This window comes from Octopus sinensis, unplaced genomic scaffold (assembly GCF_006345805.1).
Source record: "Octopus sinensis unplaced genomic scaffold, ASM634580v1 Contig09828, whole genome shotgun sequence".
Classification (NCBI taxonomy): domain Eukaryota; kingdom Metazoa; phylum Mollusca; class Cephalopoda; order Octopoda; family Octopodidae; genus Octopus; species Octopus sinensis.
The window spans coordinates 1-15,318 of NW_021831967.1; the positions used below are offsets into that span (position 1 = coordinate 1).

At 34.0% G+C, this 15,318-nt stretch overlaps 1 protein-coding gene across 1 annotated transcript; it reads right to left on the reverse strand.

Annotated features, from left to right (window-relative positions):
• Positions 1–1,193: 1,193 nt before the first annotated feature.
• On the reverse strand, positions 1,194–15,026 carry LOC115228200 (sodium- and chloride-dependent glycine transporter 1-like; the record flags this gene model as incomplete). Its single annotated transcript, XM_029798840.2, has 3 exons — positions 14,763–15,026; positions 5,424–5,652; positions 1,194–1,393 (listed from the first exon to the last, which is right to left on the reverse strand). Coding segments are annotated over exons 1-3 (531 nt in total), but the record flags the coding sequence as incomplete, so codon positions are not given.
• Positions 15,027–15,318: the final 292 nt, after the last annotated feature.

Sequence of the window (15,318 nt, forward strand, 5' to 3'; positions counted from 1 at the left end):
TATGGCAATTATTCGTTGCTCAACATATTTATCCTTCAATAATCCAAGAATATTTCCCCTTTGTCAGTCCCCAAAAGTTAGGGTTATATGCTCTGCACGCGGAGAGGTTTATATGGATTAAGTTCCCATGAGATGTGTTATATTTTATTGATATGTTTCAGCTTTCTATTGTTATTTTCTATAAATATAATGTATAAGGAAAATACTTTCACAGCTATTTCTTTCCATTGTTTGTTATATGGGTATACAGGTATAGAAGGTAGAGAAAGGAATGCAAAGTTCGTTATCAACTTTGGCATTATTCATATGTATATAAACATGCATAAATATACATACGCATATATACTAATACATATATATATATATATATATATATGTATAATATAATATATCATATACATACATTTATGCATACATACATATATATATATGTATAGAAATATATGTATATATATATACATATATTTATATGTGTGTGTGTGGGTGTGTGTTTGCATGTGTATTTGTATATATAGCCGCCTGGCGTTGACGAGCCATATTTCTATAAGAAGTATACAAAACTATGAGTTGCAGCATGCTGCCGAATGAATCACTTTTAAGTAATAATGTATGTAACTCCTACGATGCATTTACATTAAACATATTATTATATATATATATATATATATATATATATATATATATGTGTGTGGTTGTGTTGTGTGTATGTATGTATATACACACACGTATGCATATATATGTATATGTATGTATGTATATATATTTTATATTAAGGCCATTATTAAACATAAATACCTCACGCTAGGAGGGACTCTTAAAGCAAATACTACCATAATATATATATATATATTATATATATATATATATATATATAATATATTAATATATAATATAATATATATATATATATAATATATATAATATACTATATATATATGTGTATAATATATATATACATATATATATATATAATATATATATTATATATATATATATATATATAATAGATATGTTATAAAAAGAAAATAGAAACTACTCGTGGAAATGTAAGAGGAAAGTAAGAAGAAGAAGAAGTGAAAGTGCACATTGGAAATCAAAAAGTAACGAGAGATATATACAATTAGATGAACTAAGGTAGGAATAAAAGTAATAAAACTCATTATTGTGAATTGTTAAAGAGATTTAAAGCATACCGGTTTCCTAAAAACACTAATCATTGCTTTAGTATTTCGTTTGGCTTCCCTTAATGTTCGTATATCCATTTCCTTAGCTCGTTCAATGCCATCAGCTATTAATGATATAGGGTAATGTCTTTTGATTAGTATTGATCTGAGTTCAAGGAGTCTTCGTTCACGATTATAGGTATCCGAAATTATGGTACAGATTCTTTTAGCTAGATTATAAACGATATTAATTTTTATGTGTTTGGGGTGGTATGAGTTGAATAATAAGTATTGTTTAGTATCTGTGGGTTTATAGATGTCTTTTTCGATGTGGTTATTGACTATTTTAATTGGGATATCAAGAAAAGGGAGTTGTTTACTACTGTGCTCCATGGTGAATTGTATGTTGCTATTGATATTGTTAAACATTATTTTGAAATCGAGGAGTTTGCCCATGCTGTCTTTCCAAAGTATAAAGTAATCATCCAAATACCTCTCTAGTTCTCCTTTAAATTGCGATGAAATGCGGTGCCATATTCTGTAGTGAATATTGATGTATTTTAAGCTTTTACAAGGTTCGCAATCACTGCAGCAGCTAGGGTTCACATTGCAATTCCACATTTTTATCGATAGTAAAATGTATCGAACATGAAATAGCTGTTCACTAGGATGAATCATGAATCTGTGGTTGATGCGTCCTGGGATCACTTCTGGGTATTTTTCTAGCCAGAAGGTGATCGCTTCTATACCATAATCGTAGGGGATATTGCTGTAGAAATTCACCACATCGAATAATACTAATAGGGTTCCGTCATTTATTGTCTTTGGGAGGTGGTTGAGCATATCTAAGTCATCCCTGATAAAGCTTTTCACATATTTTAGAAACGGTTTAAGATGTCGAGGAAGTTGCTCAAACGGTGGGTTTCACAATCAGAGCCAGCAATGATGGGTCTCAGTTTGAGGTCAGTAGGTGGGGAGGAATATTAATACATAGGCTTGGAGAATCTTTGGAAGGTTTACACATATATATGCATGTATGTATATATATATATATATATATATATATATATATATATATAAATGTTATTGATATATGTATACTGGAGCGTGACAATGCATATCTTTCTTGTAGCGAGCATGGACACATATGTGCGTACCAGTGAAAGACATTAATCGTGGAAAATATCGTCTGGCGTCAGCTACCCTTGTACAAACGAGCACACTAGGTTGCATTCCCTATCATTAGTGGTTGGCTATTCTCTGTTGACCTATGAAGTGTTGCATTTTCGGTGTGTTGTTACTTACATCTCTCGTCTTAAAAGAAGATAATTCCTTTTCTGATTTTAGTATTTGGTTTTACAACATTCGTAATGGGAAGTCGCGTGTTGTGTAATATTCTATTATACCTCGGGAGAGTCAGTATCCTATGCTAAACGTATGTCCTTGTCCCATCTGTTTTATGTATTTGTCAATTGCGTTACTATTTAATCGACTGTTTGATTAATCATTCGACAAATCTATCAGTCAAGTACCATTCATCGCTAGTCGTGAACTTGACTTCGTGTAGAATAGGCTTCTTACATATGAAGCGGTGAATGACGACGAAAAGTGTTTAGTAACTGAGTTATTAGCTGAACGATTAATCAATCCATTTTCTTTTAGTTCTCTCTATATTTGTATTCACATCACGTGCTTGCGAATTTGTAATAAACATAGCAGAAGCAGTGTCGGGTAACTGTGAAAGGGAGTATTATTAAATTTGAATCAATGGGACTAGAGAAACACATTAATGAGCACACACATATATACACACACACGTATTCCACGCCAGAACCACCTGTCATACACTATTCTGCTTCTGAATACATAAATAAGCCACAACAAAATTACTTTTCCTTAACACGCTCTGCTCTATTTTAAGCAAATCAAAAGAAGCAAACATCACGTGACATTCGAAGGATATCTCCACAAGTTTCTTCCAGGGATAGTAGAAAGACCACCTATATCGGGGTGCATCTCGGTCAAAAACTTCCCTACTTTAATGGGCCTTGATACAACAAAGGTCACTTAAAATAACCTGACAAATCCTACCAGGTGCTGCTAATAACCTAGGCTAATATTTGACAGGAACAAACCTAAGTTGATCTAAGTGTATGTGTGTGTGTGTGTACACACATAAATATATAGGCGCTAACATGGCTGTGTGGTGTGGTATGAGGCTTGCTTCCCAATCACAGGTTCCGGATTCAGTCCCACTGCATCGTGGCACCTTGGGTAAGTATCTGCTATACTCTCAGGCCGACCTAAGCTTTGTGGATGGATTTCGGAGATGGAAACAACTGAAAGAAGCTCCTCGTGTATATATATATCTGTGTGTGTGCGTCTGTGTGTGTGTATGTATGTATGTATGTATGTATGGATGGATGGATGGTTGCGTGTGCGACTTTGTATTTGTGTCTCTCCCCCACTCACCGGTTGACAACTGGTTTTGGTGCGCCTACGGCCCCGTAACTTAGCGGTTCGGTAACAAGAACCGATAGAATAAGTACTAGGGTTAAAATAAATCTTGGAGTCGATTTGTTCGACTACAACCCTTCAAAACAGCGCTCCAGCATGGCTGCAGTTAAATGAGTAAAACAAGTATAAGAATATATATATGTGTGTGTGTATGTTTGTGTGTGTGTATGTGTGTACGTATGTATGCATATACACACGCGTATATACGTACATATAGATATGTGTCTGTCTATCAATGTGTCTCTCCTGGTATCTGTTTACACACATAACACACACTTATATTCAAACACACACACACACATAGTTATATTCACACACACACACACACGTGTATAAAGAAATAGCTCTTGGTCCTTCTGGGGAAGATGTAATTAAGAGTCATTAAACTGCTCTACGCATTTCAGATTAGAACTTTTTATTTTATTTTCGCCTAAAGCATTGATTTTAAATTTCTCGTCCAACAATATAAAAATTAGTTTTCTGACTTAAATAAATAAACAAAAATCTAACAACACCATTCGAATTTGTTATCATTCCCATAGCATTGTAAACTCGTATTTACAATGATTATATTTCGTGACTAATCATCATTTTAGCTTTAACTATTTTAGAATGATTTAGGACAATTTGAACTTTTTATATATTTTCTGTCAGCATAAATAATTTTTTTCTAATTTTGGTACAATCAATCAATCTTGAGAGGAGAGGACAAGTCGATTACCTTGTCATCGGTACTTGATTGGAAACAATTTATCTATGTCTCGAATGTCTGAGAAGCAAAGTTGCATTTCAACTCAGAACTTAAAAAAGCGAAAGAAATCTTGCTAAGAATTTTGTACGAGCATTAAATATTTTGCCGCCTTGCCGCCTTGGTAATGCAAATAGAACGAAGTAAGTAAGCTATTGGAGTTCACAAATCCATGGTAAATGGATCTCTCTTATCTTTGCACATATTTTTTATATTCATATGTGTGAGTGTGGTAGTATCTGACCTTTGGCTATTTACTGTTAAGTATGCCTTCGGAACAAATCAGAACATTACGTATGCTTGTAGTATGTTTTCAGATATCTTCTTCCTTCTGGGTCATTTCCTTTAAAGTCTTTTAGCCAAACGAACAGGCTTCAATATTTATTTTCTTCTTTAAGCCTGGTACTTACTCTTTCGTTCTCATGCGCCGAACTGTTAAGCCACAGTCATGGAAACACTACAACACATATTGTCAAGCAGTAATGAGGAACAAACACACACACAAATACATACTTACACATATACGACAGGCTTCCTTCAGTTTCCGTTAAAGAAATCCAGTCACAAGTCATTGGTCGGCCCGTAGCTATAGTAGCTGCCACGTATATGGAATTATTTTGAGAACAATTTGAACTTTGACAAATGAAATCCGTGAACGTTAGAGTTCTGGAACCTCGAGACGTTTCAAACAAAAGCTATATCCCCTTTAGAGTCCTTCGACCTCTTGGAGTTACTAGTGAAATTCTAAGACAATTACAATATTATATCCAAAGGAAGTACACACATAAATAATGAAAAGATGATGATTGGAATGCCTCAGCCCTAATGCCTCATCAGTGCAGATACAAGTATACTCAACAGCAACAAAATCTACAACAGTCGCGTCATTTTGTCTAATGAAGTTATTTGTATTTTTTATATTTTTTGTTATTCTGTTTCGCTTTAAATTTTGGGGAAATATTTCAATGAAAATTCTAAATGAAAATATCACTCACCTTTTCCTGATACACTAGAAATAGGAACACCTTTTTCATGAGATATACATCCAAGGATAGAGAATACAATGCAACCGACAAATATACTTGTTGCACCATTTATTAATGTCAGAAGAATAGAGTCTCTCAAGCAATTATTTTTGAACTTGTTAAAACTTGATAGTGTTATTAAACCACCAGTACCCGTGCTCAAAGAGAAAAATATTTGAGTCGCTGCATCGCTCCATACCTACAACAGAAACATAACAAAGGTAAGTGAATAAAGTAAAATTGAATTTGCACAGAAATATTTATTTCTACCAAAATAAAACTGCAATCAACTTATGTATATAATACAGCGTTACCCAAAAGTGGGTTTGCAGTTATTCAACTATCTCTTTCCCATTTATATATCAATACCTTAAAGCTTCATTATAACCAGAATATGAAACCATTAAACTATTATAATTTAGATAATTGTAAGATAGAAATTTGAATGTAATAAAACGTTTTAAAAGTAATTTAAAGTGCCTAGGTGATAACCGTAAAGCTACTTTTGGGACACCCTGTATACTTTTGTATTTGAAGAATTGAATGAGAATATACGACGCAATTGATGCAATTCAGAATTTATTTATATCATTGTAGTAGATATTATATTTACTAGGTTCATTGCACTTGCATTCTGTGGAGATAAGTTTTGGGGACCTCTTTAGGTGATGGTTTTCTTGCTGGTCAGCCCGGATAGAGTAAATCACCGGCACTGCTACCAACAACAATATTCTAGCCATGACAGTATTTTATATATTTGTTTTTGCCATTAGGAATTGTTTTTTTTCCTGTTCGTCCTTTCTTTCTTAAGATAGTAGACTGTAATCTACGGGAAATTTGACTGATATTTCTAGCAAGTGAACTTATTAGGGTGTTGAATCTCCTTTTTACTAAAACCTAGTTTCCATTAATCCAGCTCTATTATATATAAGCACGTTCCGTGTTCTGGAACTGCTGCAGGCCTGAAAACTTTGGCTTGATCGAAGGATGCTCTTATCACGAAATCAGTTTTCAGTTTAAATTCCATGCCAAACGGAAATCAAAGCATATGCAGTCCATGAAACAAAAAAATGTTTTTGGCCGGAGAACTCCAAGTAAAACTGAGAGTTCCAAGATTGCAATGTTTCTCCAACGTGGGTGCAGGAAATTTTTGTTACTTAAGAAAAAACAAAATCTGACCCCAAAAGATACAGAGTGAAAATTTTTCCATCCGCAACCATCCTGTTTCAAACGTTGTTAATTCGAAGCCTCTATTAATTTATATGTCCAATTTTATGACGGTAACTTTGTAACTTGGGGGAATTGTCACTGTTATGTCAAGTATACATAGTGAAATAATCCAAACGCTTTTGCTGAACTCGCTGCCGTACTCCAATTCCAGTGGCAAGGATTTGAACGGCTCGGGGTTAGAATAGAAAACAATTGCCCAAGGTGCCGCCAAATGATACTGAACCTGGGACCATATAGTTGGGAAGCATATTTCTAACTACACAGCCATGCCTGCACATGTTATTAATAATGCTATTCTTAATGAATAACAGCACATGAACAGTAAAAACCCTGCTTGTTTCTGATTTCTTCAACGTATGTTGTCAAAAATGTCCTGTAATATATAATGGCGAATAAGGCGGCGAGCTGGCAGAAACGTTAGCACGCCGGGCGAAATGTTTAGCGGTATTTCGCATGCATTTGCGTTCTGAGTTCAAATTCCGCCGAGGTCGACTTTGACTTTCATCTTTTCAGGGTAGATAAATTAAGTATGAATTGGGTAGTGGGGTCGATGTAATCGACATAATCCCTTGCACTTGTTTATCCCCTCTATGTGTAGCCCCTGGTGGGCAATAAAGAAATAAGAAACGTTAGCACGCCGGGGGAAATGCTTAGAGGTCTTTCGTCTGTCTGCGTTCTGGGTTCAAATTCCGCCGAGATCGACTTTTCCTTTCATCCTTTCGGGGTCGATAAATTAAGTACGAATTGCGTAGTGGGATTGATCTAATTGATTGGCACCCTACCCCAAAATTTCGGGCCTTGTGCCTAGAGTAGAAAAGAATATTTCAAGGCGGTGAGCTAGCAGAAACGTTAGGATGCCGTTCGAAATGCTTCGCAGTATTTCGTCTGCTTTTACGTTCTGAATTCAAATTCCGCCGAGGTCGACCCTGCCTTTCATCCTTTCGGGGTCAATGAATTTAGAACCAGTTGCGTACTTGGGGTCGATCTAATTGACTGGCACTCTCCCCCAAAATGTCGGACTTTGTGCCTAGAGTAGAAAATAATATGTAATAGCGAACGTTCAACTTCTCCCAATTTGGTCAATTTATTTTACAAGATGATATCCGGGGCAATGTTTTCACCTCCCATGTATTCGCTGTCCATTCCTAGGTTGCCTAAGCAATATAATTGTCGTCGAAACGTAATAATTTGTTTTTAAGCATTCATACATAAATGTTTTATGCCCTTAAAATTAATTGCTGCAAAGGCATATCAACATTTTTGTTGACATGTAGAAGGGCCTGTGTAACATTTAAATAAATGAGAAAGAAGACAATGGTATACAATGGTATCGTATGCTTTTCATTTCAGAAATTAACTGCTGTATTTAAGCGCTTGTAGAATACATGTTATTTATTGACAGCTAATTATGTATTTTCTGCAATCTGAAATAAGTATAACAATATGAATGAAGATGACGATTATATTATCATCATCATCATCATCATTATTATTATTATTATTATTATTATTATTATTATTATTATTATTATTATTATTATTATTATTATCATTATTATTATTATTAGCTATTAAACCAAAATGAGGCGTAGTAAAAGCAGTGTAAATATGAACGACAAGCATTTATGAAATTTTAACAAATCGTGAAAGAAAAATGAAGCAAATGGCAAAAGTGTATTTTCCAGAATATATTAATTCCTGTAAACAACATGAAAAATTAGAAAATACATAAATTAACATGATATAAACGTACGTAAATGAAGAGATAGATCCAGAAAAATGAAGAACGAAAATGGAAAACAATATGCATAACGAAGGACGTATATAAATATGTAACGCATAATGTTTTGTTTTTTTTTGCCTTTCGGATAGAACCTATATTATATATAATTCAAATATTGAAGGGTTTCTGTGGAAAAAAATAGATTCAAAACTCTGGAGTTATTTCAGAACATAATATCATGAAATACATAAAAATTGTAGTCAACAATATCGACAAACACATAGTACTGTTTTTATACGTTATCTCACACTCTCTCTATTCCCCCCTCTCTCTCTCTTCATATATACATATGTGTGTGTGTACATATGTATTAACATATGGTCTACACACACACATATGTACGTATAGAAACCTTTGTTACTATTATAAATGTAATCATATATATATATACATACATATATACATGCATACATGCACACACATATATATGTATGTGAATATATTTTTATATATATATGTATATATATATATATGTATATATATATATATATTATATATATATATATATACATACATATATACATGCATACATGCACACACATATATATGTATGTATGTATGTATATATATGTATATAAATATGTATGTATATATATATATATATATGTATATATATATGTATATAATATATATATATATATATATATATATATATAGATATATATATATATATATATATATATATATATATATATATATATGTATATATATGTATGTATGTATGTATGTATGTATATATATAAAAGCCGACAAGAAGATCTAAATCAAAACAGAATGCAGAGTAACTTGTACGCTTTTCCATCAGAAATGTTTTAATCCACAATTCACGGAGAATTTAATAATAGTTTATAAACTACAATCCATCTGACGCGATAATTTTTTTAAGCATATTTAAATATGTATTCAGTATAGTGATGCATGTAAGAAAGAAATTATATCTGCAATGCAAGGAATGGAAAGTGGAATGTTTACATCCCATTTTGTATTAAATAATAATAATTCTAATAAAATTATATAAAATCACTACTGATTGCCCTTTGGCTCTGTATCAATTTATACTAATGTCATTATAGTATAGAAGACTATACTATAATTATAGTATAGAAGACTATACTATAGAAGACTATACTATTGAGTATAGAAGATATCTACAATATGGCGATGTAACAGCCTTGTTTTATACGTCAACAACGTGTAGTCTTGTACATTTACCAAGCGCTTCCTTCTTCATAGTTTCGTAGGTAGGATTAACTTTGTTTTACTGTTGAGACTATTTACTGTTTACGACAGCACAACACGATAAAATCATAAGTTGGTTGTCGTATTTGTGCATAAATTAAACCTCTATGATTCATAATATCTTTTATCTTAATGTTTTTCGTCATGCAACTGAGGAAATATCTAATTAAAATTGTCATCTGTGTGTCATTTTTAATGTATACACTTGTCGATAGGTCAGTTGCGATATTATTTGTCTGATATAACATCTCTTACAGACTTGCTGTGTTAAAAAACAAAATAAATATCAGAGTGAGGTGAAAATTCGTCCCAGCAGCGGCGGCGGTGAGGGCGCCAGATGCGTTTCGACCGTTTTGAGCCTTTTCAATGGCGCATATTCGCCAACAGTCACATCCTTCTTCATGAATGTATATTTCAAATTAACTTTTTAATAGTCCGTGCATTAAATAAGCCAAGAACAATGTTAGCTTTGAAACCAAGAATTATGAGACTGAATATTATATTTTTTTTTAGAATATTTCTCTTATCACATGTTTTAAAAATATTATTCAAGAATTTCTCTTTCGTGGACAGTAAGTTCATAACTAGTTATAACCAATCAAGAATAAGAAATACTGCGCCGATAATATTTATGAAGAAACTCAATTTTTTTGTACAAAGGAAAGTAATTGAAGTTTGCAGAGTAGAAAGTACGAACAATAATTCATATAAGACACCAATATTTTGCAGAAACAGAATTGATTCTTTGTATGAAACTCTCTATTCAAAATTTATACATGAATTATTTTCTTACAAATGAACCTGTCAGATAGCAGCCTACAAACAAGAAATACTTACAGAAAATATCAGTTCATTAAGAGGAAGGATATTGAAAATAGAAATACCAGTGACAGGATTGATAAAAGAAATATAAATAAAGTAAGTAATGATGACAGACATTTCCTTCATGACCAAACTCTCATTGACGTTTTCAAATTCTATTTGGTAAAAGAAAAAAGAAGTCGGAAAGTGAGGTGCTGCAACAGAGTGAACATAGCAACAGAATGCGAGCGAATGAACGAGCGAATGTTTTATGTAGTCGGCGAGCTGGGAGAAACGTTAGCACGCCGGACGAAATGCTTAGCAGTATTTCGTCTGCCGTTACGTTCTGAGTTCAAATTCCGCTGTGGTCGACTTTGCCTTTCATCTTTTCGGGGTCGATAAATTAAGTACCAGTTACACACTGGAGTCGATGTAATCGACTTAATCCCATTGTATGTTCTTGCTTGTCCCCTCTATATTTCGCCCCTTGTGGGCAATAAAGAAAAAAGAAGATTAGAGAGAACAGAGAAGCATTCGTCACAGCACTTCTGGTGAGCAGGATGACCCAAGTTTTGTAGGATTCTTTGTTGCCCCTGAGTGTTGGTTTCCCTCATTGGGCAATTTTCGTGTTAATTATTATTGTTTTGAATCGCTTACTGAAGATTCCAATAGTCATTTTGTCGGTATTGTTCTAAATATTTTTTGTAGCTCTTCTCTCCAATAATGAAATCTTTGTTATTAATATCTCTTTATCACAGGTTTTGTTGGAGCTCCTGGAGTCATGCATTCGTAGCGGGCCTGCAACATGCAGCCCATGGTACTATGCTGCGTGTTCTTTTCGACTATCTAGTACTTTCCCGATTATTCTGGCCGTGCCAAGGAGGCAAAACTTTTATAACAGTTCTACTGGGCACTCTTTTCCAATATCCTTGATATACCTCGTGAACCCTTTTGATACTGTTCGCAAGCAACCAACACTAATTGGCACTATCTTCACCTTCTTCATTTTCTATAACCTGACCATTTCGTACTTAAGAGGGTTGTATTTATCTACTTTTTTGCCTTCCTTCTTGACTATTCGTGAGTCAAAGGAGCATGCAACATCAACTATAGAGCACATGTTGTGCATCTTGTCGACCACTACTAGATCCAGCTTGATATGCTCTAGCATCTGATCAGTTTTGATTGGGAAATCCCAGGGGATTTGCTAGTCTCCACTCCGCCACTTTCTGTTCTCATACCACTTCTTGCTCTCTAGCACCCACAGTTTCCAATGTAGCATTTTCGCTACCTTATCGTGTAGCCACAACTTATAGTGGTTTTGGGCAAGTTTAGGGCATTCTTTCGTGATATGGGCAATATTTTTGTCAACTCTATTACAGATGCGGCACAGAGGAGATACTCGCTCATTCCTAATGTTGATCCTGCAATTCATGACCAAAGCTTGCTCATGCGCTGCCACTATAGTGCTCCCAGTCTGTTCCTTTTTTCAGCCAATCTCACTTATATTTTCCACTTGTGTTGTTGCCGCTGTTATTATTATTTTTATTATTGTTGTTGTTATAATTATTACTATTTTTATCTTTATTTTTATTTTTATTGTTGTTGTTGTTGTTATTATTATTATTATTATTTTTATTGTTGTTGTTGTTGTTCTTCTTTTTATTATTATTATTATTATTATTTATATTATTATTATTATTATTATTATTATTATTATTATTATTATTATTATTATTATTATTATTATTATTATTATTCAGTAGCCGTATTTTTATCACTTGCTTTCACCACACTACCATGCATAGCTCTGTGTGCCTCGGCTTTGTGCTGTGGTGTGTTGTGGTGCTCTTACCGTCATTGTATTTAAAGTGTTTTAGGTAGGATGTGTGCGGTACCTAGTAGTGCTATTTTCTGTAAATCGTATACACTTATAAGTCCTGGTGTTTTGCTTATGTATTTGTCTGAATGTTTTTTATATCATACTTAATACACATACTATCATAAGAATTGTTTCTGTTTTTAGGCTCTACATTCGAGTTACTTCTATTTCCAGATCTTTGTATGTTGAAAGATTATAAACGTTTTCATCTGTTGGCATTGATACATCAGTGAAGGCGCGTGGTTTAGTGGTTAGTGCATTTGACTCACGAGCGTAAGGTTGTCAGTTCAATACCCAACGACGCGTTGTGTCCAGGAGCAAGACACTTTATTTCACGTCGCTCCAGTCCACTCATCTAGCAAAAGTGAATGATACCTGTATTTCAAAGGGCCGGCCTTGCGACACTCTGTCACACTGAATCTCCCTGAGAACTGCGTTAAGTGTACACGGGTCATGCTCAGCGACATGCATTTTAGGAGCAAGCTGTTCCGTTGATCGTATTAGCTGAAACCTTCGTCGTCGTAACCGACGTAGTGCCCCTCATTGATACATCGATTAGAAGGCATTCTTTCCTTAGTGATCACTGTCACCTATATTCGGTATGTTAGCCTTGATTTCTCTATCTGTGTGTATTGGCATATCCCAGATTATGGTTGCTTTCTCATTTTCTGTGACCCTTTCTGGGGTGTGCCTATACTGTCTCTTTTCTGTTGTCATTTCATAGTGTTTGCATAGCATCCAGGGTATATAGGTCCCAACTCTTTCATGTCCGTGAATATTTTCTTTCTTAGCCAGGACTCTGGGCAGCCAGAGACAATATGATTTATTGTTTTTTCTCCATCCCCACATATTCTGCAGTTACGTGTTGTATTTGTTTACATTTTGTATTTTGATGATTTCTGATGGGAAGACTTTGATCTTGTGCTGCAATTAAAATTCCTCCAGTCTCTGATTTCAGTCCTGAGCTTCTCAACCAACGTCGGGATTTTGCTTTGTTTATTATTTATCTATTTACCTAACCCAGTATTTGACATGTAGGGCCTTTTCTTGCCATTGTCTTATCATGATACGCTGTTGTACCAGTTTTAGTATGGATTGTAGCTGTTCTACAGATTTCGTTGTTTCTTCTTTCCTTCAATGACTTCTCTTTTGTATTTTTCAGCTTCCTCAAAGACAGAAAACAGATTTTTGGCTTCGTATTTTGTGGCTTGTTGTGTCAGTTTTCTTTGCTTCTGAAGTAGCTATTTGTTTAATTCTATGGTGGTTATTTTAGTTTTCTAGCTGTATAAGGCTTCTATCACCTTCAATATGTTAAATATATATAACTTTTCTACGTCAGATTTTGGGTGGTGCATCCTAAAATCTGTCATCATTTTTCTTGTTTTCCTATTTTGATTAGTTCATTTAGAGTCCAGTTAAGAACATTATAGCTATACCTTACAACCGGGACGGTTAGAGTGTTGATACCTATTATCTTGGTTTTCGCATTGAGATCTGCTTTAATCTAACACGTCTATAGTATTCCTTTCTTATCTTCTCTTTCATTTTTGTGTGTTAAATCGTATCTAGTTCATCGATTCCTAAATATTTGTATGTCTGGCTTTGGTCTAATTCTCTTATTTCATTTGCTTTATCTAGTGTGATGTTGTTACTCTTTACTAGTTTTCGTTTTATTAAAGGTTACTTTGGTACATCTTTTCATCATCAACATCATTGAGGATAATGATGATGAAATTAACAACAAAAATGATGATGATAATGATGATGATGATAAGAAGAAGAAGGAGGAGGAGGAGGAGGAGGAGAAGAAGGAGAATAAGAAGAAGAAGAAGAAGGAGGAGGAGAAGAAGAAGAGGAAGAAGAAGAAGAAGAAGAAGAAGAGGAAGAAGAAGAAGGAGAGGAGGAGGAGAAGAAGAAGAAGAAGAAGAAGAAGAAGAAGAAGAAGAAGAAGAAGAAGAAGAAGAAGAAGAAGAAGAAGAAGAATGCTGTGCATGTCTGAGAGAAATGGAAAAACTAGGAAAATAGAACTATCGAGATAGATAGCAATCTGGAAATCGATTTAACTAGAATGCGATGTTACTCTACTCTACTCGCTGTTTTAGATAGATTGTACATATGCTGATGATGCAGATGGTGGAACTATGACCTTATACATACACACAAGCCGGATAGTCTAAGTATAGGTTTTCCTCATGTTAGTCGTAGTATTTTCGGTAAAACTAGAAAATGAAAAAGAGAAAATGCACGTACTGAAGAAGGACATTACTTCATTCTGCTATGCAGTGTAAGGAACTGGAATATTTTTTCGTAACAAAAAAAAAATCAAAAAATAAAGGAACCGAAACATTGAATGATGTATTGAAGTTATACTTACTTTTGTTTTTAAGAGATGCTTAAAATCAGGCTTCAGGAAAAAGATGATGCCGTTTAAAGAACCTTCTAACGTGACACCTCTTACTAAGAGTACCGTCAGCATGAAATATGGAAATATCGCTGTGAAGTAGACTATTTTGCCGAGTGACTGTATTCCTTTGAAGAGACATACTAATATAAGTAGCCACGAAAGGAGAAGACAAAGAACCAATAACCAGTTGGGCGATCCAAATTCGTTTATCGTTGGTTTCTGTTGTAGAAGCTGATGTCTTAAAAACAAAAACGAGAAAGAAATAATAATAATAATAATAATAATATAATAATAATAATAATAATAATAATAATAATAATAACAACAACAACAACAACAACAACAACAACAACAACAGCAATAATAGCGTTTAGAACAACAGCAACAACAATAAGCACAGGTGCCGATGTAATCGACTAGACAACTCCTCCTCCCCGAAAAAATTCAAGCCTTGTGCCTTTAGTAGAAATAATTTTTATTACTTTATCAACCCCGAAATTATGAAAGGCAAAGTCGGCTTCAAAAT